At 36.0% G+C, this 8,831-nt stretch overlaps 1 protein-coding gene across 1 annotated transcript in view; it reads left to right on the forward strand.

Annotated features, from left to right (window-relative positions):
• LOC143738870 (toll/interleukin-1 receptor domain-containing adapter protein-like) overlaps nt 1-8,272 on the forward strand; it is a 26,509-nt gene extending 18,237 nt beyond the window's left edge. The window contains exons 5-6 of the mRNA XM_077230945.1: nt 1,472-2,023; nt 7,564-8,272. Coding sequence (XP_077087060.1) covers nt 1,472-2,023; nt 7,564-7,622 — 611 coding nt within the window. The 3' untranslated portion in view covers nt 7,623-8,272. The remainder of the gene's footprint in view (nt 1-1,471; nt 2,024-7,563) is intronic.
• The last annotated feature ends 559 nt before the right edge of the window (nt 8,273-8,831 follow it).

The following is an 8,831-nucleotide window of genomic DNA, read 5'->3' on the forward strand; positions in this document are numbered from 1 at the left end:
AGTCAAATAATCCATGAATCAAAAAATTAAAATAATCCATGAATCAAAAAAGTCAAATAATCCATGAATCAAAAAAGTCAAATAATCCATGAATCAAAAAATTAAAATAATCCATGAATCAAAAAAGTCAAATAATCCATGAATCAAAAAATTAAAATAATCCATGAATCAAAAAAGTCAAAGGATCCATTAATCAAAAAATTTAAATAATCCATGAACCAAAAAAGTCAAATAATCCATGAACCAAAAAAGTCAAATAATCCATGAATCAAAAAAGTCAAAGGATCCATTAATCAAAGGCATGTTGTTATGCATTTGTCTTTTGGAACTGATGCTAAATTTACATAAAACTATTTTGAGCTGTAAGACACAGTTGTCGCTCAGGATATTGCACAACAAAACAGTGCATACAGACACATGATACACTTTACACATTAACACTGTGTCATTATAGGGGATATTACAACACCAGTACAGCAATATAAGCATTACTGTAAAGCTTTAGATAATGTACAGCGGGTCAAAAGTCTAGAGTACGGTTGGGATGAAATTGATATTTCAGATTGTAAAATTCACGGTGCTCTTGTACGGAGCCCCTAAAGGGACCTTTGCGGAAGTTTTTTGTGTGCACCGAGAGTCTATATATATATATATATATATATATATATTGAATATATATATTTGAAAGAAGTCGCTTATGCCTCTTATTTAAGTCTTCATCATCATCAGTCTTCAGTGTCACATGATCCTTCAGAAATGATTCTGATTCGCTGATTTGATACTGTTGGAAAATCAGTTTTTTTTTGGAACCTGTGAGAGTCTTTTCATGATTCATTGATGAATAAAATGTTAAAAAACAGCAGCATTTATTCAAAATAGAAATATTTTCTAACTATATAAATCTTTCAATTTTTTCATGTTAGCACATCCTTGCTGAATAAAAGTAGTAATTTCTTTAAAAAAAGAACTGACTACAAACTTTTGAATGGTATTGTCTATTGTGACACAAATATTTCTATTTTAAATAAATGCTGTTATTTTTTTAAAAACTTTATATTCATCAAAGAATCCTGAAAAAAGTATCACAGGCTATAACAAAAATTAAGCAGCACAACTATTTCCAACACTGATAATAAATCTCATAATGATTTCTGAAGGATTGTGTGACACTAAAGACTGAAGCAACGATGCAGAAAAATCACCTTTGCATCACATAAATAAATTACATTGTAAAGATATTCAAATAGAAAACCATTATTTTAAATTGTAATAATATTTCACAATATTACTGGGGGTTTTTTCTCTGTATTTGTGTCCAAAAACATTACAAATAGCAATGTTTCCAAACTTTTGACCGGTACTTGACAAAAGAGCTTTATATATTAGGCCTATATAATATATGCCTGATAATTATTTAAAATACAGAGAACCCAGGTAATGTTAAACACATCCATGCTTCCTATATTTGCAGGCTGGTTTCGTCAGCGTTTTGGAAAACAACGCAATGAGTGCTCACCGGGACACTCCGACACCACATCCATCTCCTCTTCCTCCGCGGAACCTTCAACATCAGCTTCAGAAAAGCCTCTTCCCTCTGTGCTCTTCTCATCCGCACGCTCATCCCGCAGATATGACGTGTGTCTGTGTCACACTGAGGAGGACACCGATCTAGCACAGAGTCTGGCCTGTTTTCTGGAAGATCCCTGTAAAGGCCTGCGCTGTTTCCTGCAGGACCGCGACTGTCCTCTAGGTGGCGCTGTGTCCACTGAGATCCTGCAGGCCGTGCGGGACAGCCACTGCTGGGTGCTTCTGCTCACCCCACACTTTCTGAAGGATGAGTGGTGCTTATATCAGATGCACCAGGTCCTCTCTGAGGGACCCATGTCCCAGAGGATCATCCCTGTCGTTATAAACATGCCCAGATCACAGATCCCGCTGGAACTGCGCTTCTTGTTTACTGTGGATTTGAATGTGATGAACAAAGGGTTGGGCTTCTCTCAAGTGTACAAGACCGTGCTTCAGTGTGAGTACACTATTTTGTTGGTCTATACAAACGAATTGTGTTTTTGGATTATCTTTTTTTTAGTGGTTGCAGGTTCAAAAATATTTAGGCCTACTACAGTTAAGATTTATGAAGGCCTACATGAATTGCATATAACATTTCCATCCCTTTGGTTGTACAGTTTTAACATAATTCTATACATAATGATGCATATTTGGAACATAAACGGAATTAATTTTAAAGATGAACTTAACTGACAAAAAATCAACGTTGATAATATGTTGTTTATGAGAATTAAAAGTAATTTACATCAAAAATTTTAACTAAAAATATCAATATAGCTTTGTTTAAGCAGCACAAAAATTGCGTTTGTTACGCTGGCAATTTCGATGACGTCACTGGCATGGTAGGACCCGCGAAGGTATATAGGCAACAGCGTCAGGTCCTATATACACACACGAAAAACAGTAATTCTAATTGCATGAGTTACGCATTTGAGCATGTGAGGGACAGGCCAGTAGTATCTGACTACCACCACATGGAGGACGACCAGTTTCAGGCTCCACATACAGTACAGGATCGTTTGGGGGAAGTGACGGGCGCGGGCGCTGCCGGAGCATGGACGCTTCATGTACTCATTGACGTTTTGAACACATCTGTCTCTCGTACCTAGGATTAAACACTAGAAATCACGACTAGAATAATTTTGTTTACAAGGCCAGGGGGTAGAGAGAAGCTAGCTCTGCTAGTGTTGGTTGGCAACGGATAGCCTACCATGCCAGTGACGTAGTCGAATGTTGAAATCCAACTTGGCGGTGCCCGTGTAACAACAACAACAACATTTTCAACGTACCATTTTATCCCTTTTAACAAATTCTGTCATTTTAATAATTGTACCAATGAGAATAAATAAAATGCATCTGTTATATCACCTTTTTTCAAATTTCAGTTCAGTTCATCTTTAAAAACAATAACCAAATGTATCTAGCCTGGTTAAAACCAGACCCTTCTCAGTCGTAACTGAGTTAGGGTCTGGGGAAGGTTCATTCACAGCTCATGCCTCTGTAAGCAATTGCACAGACCTTAAAACCAATCAGATCGATCGTCATCTTGTAAAACCCGCCTCAACGTTTGTGATATGTGCCTCGATTTGGAAAGATTGGAAACGAGCTTGAATGGGCTCTTCGCCAGACTAAGGCCCTGTCCCAAATGGCGCATTTCATGCGGACTTTCGGTCTCGTGGACTTAAATTGCGCGTGCTCGCCGAGTCAACGAGTCCGTAGGCCGTCCCATTTAGCATTTTAACGCTCTGAAGTGTGCTCAGCAGCGCCCCCTTTGTACCCTTGAAGCGGTCTTCCGCGAAGCCCGCATAGATGCAGGCTCCACGCACTTTAACTACCCAGGAATCCTTGCGAAATGCCAATCAGAAAACGGATGGGAGGAGATTTCGCTCACGGACTGTTAACATGGTTTTATGATATAGGCGTACATTTTACCAGTTGTTACTTACAGTTAATACAAACATTATCGACCAGTGGTTGATATCGCAAACATAATAATGGCGTGTTAAATAATACGATCGCATTATGATTCATTACATAAATAGAACCGAATGTCATGGGTTTACTGAGTCATATAAACGTAGTATGAATATTGAAACCTATACATTTTTCTTAAACTCATTTACATGTTAATTTTGTGTTAAAATTGAACATTATGTATTATCATGTACAACTGTATTGATCATTTACATAACCATGACATCTATTCTAATGCCCAGGTGGCATATACAATTATAGAAATATAAAAGCAGGCTGTGTAGTTCACATGGACATAAGATTTGGGAAAATAAAATAAATCCTGTTCTCGATGCTAAAGACTGTAATTTTTTTTAATGATATTTGTGATATTTTTCAAATAAAGGGACTGATGAGATGACCTTTAAGTTTATTCAGCTTCGACGTCTGACCTGAGACCTTCTTCCTGTTTCCGACGATCGAGTCTGTCCCAAAAATACCTCTCAATGCGCCCTCGCGGACTCGCGCTAAGGGCCCTATAGGTCTGCACTACATGACGTCGGCGAAGTGTGGACTCTGAGGAAGTCCACGAGTCCGGAGTGTGCCATTTGGGACAGGGCCTCAGTCGTAACTGAGTTAGGGTCTGGGGAAGGTTTATTCACAGCTCATTTCCAAAGGGGCGTCACCAACGGACGTCGCTCAAATGCCTCTGTAAGCAATTGCATAGACCTTAAAACCAATCAGATCGATCGTCATCTTGTAAAGCCCGCCTCAACGTTTGTGATTGGTGCCTCGATTTGGAGAGATTGGAAACGAGCTTGAATGGGCTCTTCGCCAGACTAACTTGCAGAGCAAATCTATATTAGCCGGAAGTTCGTCTGGGTTTTCCCAGGCTAAAATGTATCACTAATAAACCCAGTTTGTTCCAATCTCATACATTTCAACTGGCCATTTTTAACCACGTTCATGCTTTTTAATTGAATAAATGCAAGCTTTCACAATGAACTGTCACGTTTCTAGTGTGTTCTAAGTGCTGACACAATGTAATCAAAAGGAGAATCAAAAACACACCTTTAAACACAATATAGAACAAAGAACTAACTCAAACGGAGGGCTTTTATACACAAACTAAGGAGTTAATGAACACCTGAACTGAGGAATCAAACCAGTGACTATGGAGACAAACAGGCGGTGGACGAGGACACTGAACTAACAGAACAAACTGATAAACAATGACATTCAGACAGAAAACTGATCAAAAACACTCTAAACATGAACAAATAAACTCAATTTGATTTGAATAATGCATTTTAAAAATAGATGTACATTGTTATGCCATGATTTTTTTTGAGTGCAGAAATCTTATCTATTTTCATTTATGTATAACTAGTTAATATGCCTCACATTAAGTTTATTAGTTTGTTAATGGTAAAACTGGGGCTGTGTCAGAAATCGCATACTCTCTAGAGTAGGTACTTATAATGAAGAAGTAATTAGCCTACTTTGTGACCGCTATAAAATGTTAGGCTATTAATAGTATGCTATAAATGTGTGCAGTATAAACATAAACTGGATGTATTACTTCCACCATGCTGTCATTATCACGTGACCTCCATTCATAAATCCTAATCGTAAATCGTATCCATGTATGCACACTTCAGAATCTCACTGGAAGTAGTAGTTGGTCATCCGAGTACTTTTTGCAGACTCTTTTATGAGCACTGTGAACTTCTTTTGTCATATACTTTTTTTCACCTAGTATATAGTAGAGAAGTATGCGATTTCAGTATCAATATTTTATTGAGTGTGTGTGTGATCCATCACCATCGCACCTTTGTTCAAGGCATTTAAAGGCATAGTTCACCTAAAAATTTAATTCTGTCATCATTCACTCTATCATTATTTTAAACCTTTATGACATTATTCGATGGAACACTAAACAAATCTCTTAATAAATCAAATGTCCTGGCTCCGCTTTTGCATTGAATGAAAGTGAACTGTGACGCTCAGGTGAGTTGAGGTTTTAGTGATCCTGAACACACTTTATTGCTTTGCAAAGCAGTCCAAACTTAGTCAAAGCAATAGACAAGGTGAGAATATGTAATTAAATAACAATGGCCGTGTACAGTAGCACAAAACATTACAGAAGAACAAAGTTACATCAAAAAAAGAAACAAGAAGATAACAAGACACATCAGCCACAAACAATAAAGCATATGACAAGACAATATAATAAAGCAAGAGGAAACATGAGGAAGATACAAAATAAAAGACTCCAAAACTAAATTAGATATGTTGACTCTTTTAAAAGGTGTGCTTAATTGTGTACTTTAAGTGTACTTCACATCATAAAAGCTTTATTTTAAAAAAAATACTTGAAGATAATATAATATTAATGAAATAATGGGCCCCTTAAGTGCACTTGAAGAGAATACACATCCATGACGTTCTTAACACACTTCAGAATGATGTCAACATTTTAAAGTTTTACTTTAAAGTATTTTTTAAAATAATTATGTTTTACTAATATTTTGTCGTGCTTTAAAGAAGTACACTTTTACGCAATATTATATTTAAAGTTAATATATTTTAAATGGCAACTTCATTACAAATGTGTGATTTTAACTATATTTAAACACGTGACACAAGTTTCAATAGAAATGACAATAAAATATATTTTAGTTTATCATAAATGCTTGTTGTTACATTCAGCAGTACACTTTAACCATATTTCGAAAACTGTAGAATTATGAAAATACTGAAGTCCTACTTATGTGGGTCAAAATCACGTCTTAAGTTCAACTAATTGCATGTAATATAAATTTAAACTATACATTTTCAAGTGTCTGAAAACATTGCATTCAGTTTGCAGTTGAGTACAGTATATTATTTCTGCAATAAGTACTATACCTTAGTATATGTAGTACATTGACAACCCATAACTGACTGTCATGATATTAAACCACAATGTGTCTTAATATTCTGGATGTCGGATGGTAGATACAATGTTCCAGTCATAATATATACTCCGTATATTAACAGATATGATGCAAACCTGTTCTGTGAAACACAAAATGAGATATTTTGCAGAATGTCCACCCTGCTCTCTTCCTGAACGGTGATACTGTCAAGTTACACAAAAAAGTACCATGAAAGTCAAGTCACATTTATTTATACAGCACTTTTTTCTATACATATTGTTTCAAAGGAGCTTTACAGAGATAACAGGAAAATAATGCGACACAGTTCTTTTCCAGAAGGAAATAGCGTCACACTCCAGCTTAAGTAAGTTCAGTGATGTTTCATTTTTGTTGTAAAAAGTGATTAATTTAGTTCATTTATATATTTAGCCGCAGAGAAAACCATGATGTCATCGTCCAGCTCAGTTCAGTTCTCATATAATGGTGTCAATGCAGGCACATCAATAATATTGTTGAATATTACATTAAATGTTAAATTAAATTAAATTGAAAGTAATCCATAGTAATGCAACTCATGCAATTGCAATAATTGCAATAATTTAATTATATAATAATGAAATAGGCAAGGCAAGGCAAGTTTATTTATATAGCACATTTCATACACAATAGTAATTCAAAGTGCGTTACATAGAATAAATTAAAATAATCAAAATAAATCATAATAATTAAAACAGTTTAGAATCAAAAAATAAAATACTGTACAAACAGTCGATGAAACAGAAATGAATTAATGTTATTAACTAAAAGTTTTACCTTTTCTCCTAACGCATCCGTGTCATGCTTTCACACTTTGAACCGTGCCACAAATTATGATTTTTTTTTTTGTTGCACAATTTGTTTTCCTCCTGATTCTGTTCTCTTATCCTTTAGGCTATAGTGGAGAAAGCCCAAAATGTTCTCCGATCAGAGATAAAGCCTGATTTCTGTAAACCAGACGGGAATGTTTATATTTATAACCTTCTCAATCTGATTATGGTAGATAACTATGTTTTATCTTTGTCTGGAAACAGAATATAGATTATCAACAACATGTTTTTTTTTTTTTTTTTTTTTTTTTTTTCAGATTTGAAGGAAATTTGTGAGAAGCAAAAGCCCAGCAATGAGTCTCAGTCCAACAGCTGATAAGACACTAGCAACATTCATTGCCTTGACCGCAATGGCACTATTCTTCACTTCCAAGAAGTGACACCCAAACAAGCCAAGTTGTACCGTATATCCTTCTTCTGTTTTCCAAATCATGGGTGTTACCCAAGACTTTCATGTAAACATTTATTGTGTTAAAAATATCTTGTGAAATGAGCCCTAAATGGCAATAGAAAGTACAATACATGAGCTCAAGCATGATGAGACACATGTTTCCCTTTCTGTTTTTAGGTCAAAGTCAGATTAGAGAAAGTGCTTATGTAATACCAACAATTATTTTGAAATGATTCTCTCATTCAAATACACTCACCCACACATACATACATGCATATGCACAGAAGGAAATTAAAACAGCTCCAGATATAAAAGACACGACTGGCATTTACAGCGATGAAGAATCTCATCAGTATTGTTATATGCAGATATTATCTTAACCACAGAGAGCTGATGTTTGCTTTCTTTTGTTTTTTTGCTTGTCATCTGTGGTTTACACTGTGCCTTGAGGAAGATGTTTCTCTGGCATTTCAATGCTTTCAGAATGGTTTTAAGTCCCAGTTGGATATGCCATGTAAACCAACAGGGCACCTCAAAGAACTGCACAGCAATGATTAAATGTTCTTGGCAAATAACACGTCACATGTCGTAATCCCCGTCTGCAAACATGGCTTCAAGCGTTTAACACAGTTTCAATAAAGCCCACATTAAACTGGTTGGAAAATCCACAAACAATTGTTTGAATGCTTATACAATACTACTTTACTGCGGGTTCACAGATGAAATCAGAGAATGTGTAAGTATGTGCATAATAGCAAAATCTCACATTAGAGGAGCTGAGAGAAAACCACTTACTTAGAAAGAGCTGGTTTGTTGGATTATATGAGATTATGTTGTATTTAAAATTAAGCCCACTCTGATACAATGCTCATTTTGTTTCTTGTGTGTGTGTGTGTGTGTGTGTGCGCGTGTGTGTGTGTGTGTGTGTGCGCGCTGTGTGTGTGCGTGTGTGTGTGTGTGTGTGTGTGTGTGTGTGTGTGTGTGCGCGCTGTGTGTGTGCGTGTGTAGTGGTGTAACATGTGGTCAGTTGTAACACTGTCAGTTTGACGAGTCAGAAAAGAGCTGTGAGGATCATCAATATCATACACTCTTGCATCACCCTGTTCAGCTCACAGAAGTGGCATGTTACTGTGA

This window comes from Siphateles boraxobius, unplaced genomic scaffold, assembly GCF_051911475.1.
Source record: "Siphateles boraxobius isolate OS27281-9 unplaced genomic scaffold, OSU_SipBor_1 157, whole genome shotgun sequence".
NCBI lineage: Eukaryota > Metazoa > Chordata > Actinopteri > Cypriniformes > Leuciscidae > Siphateles > Siphateles boraxobius.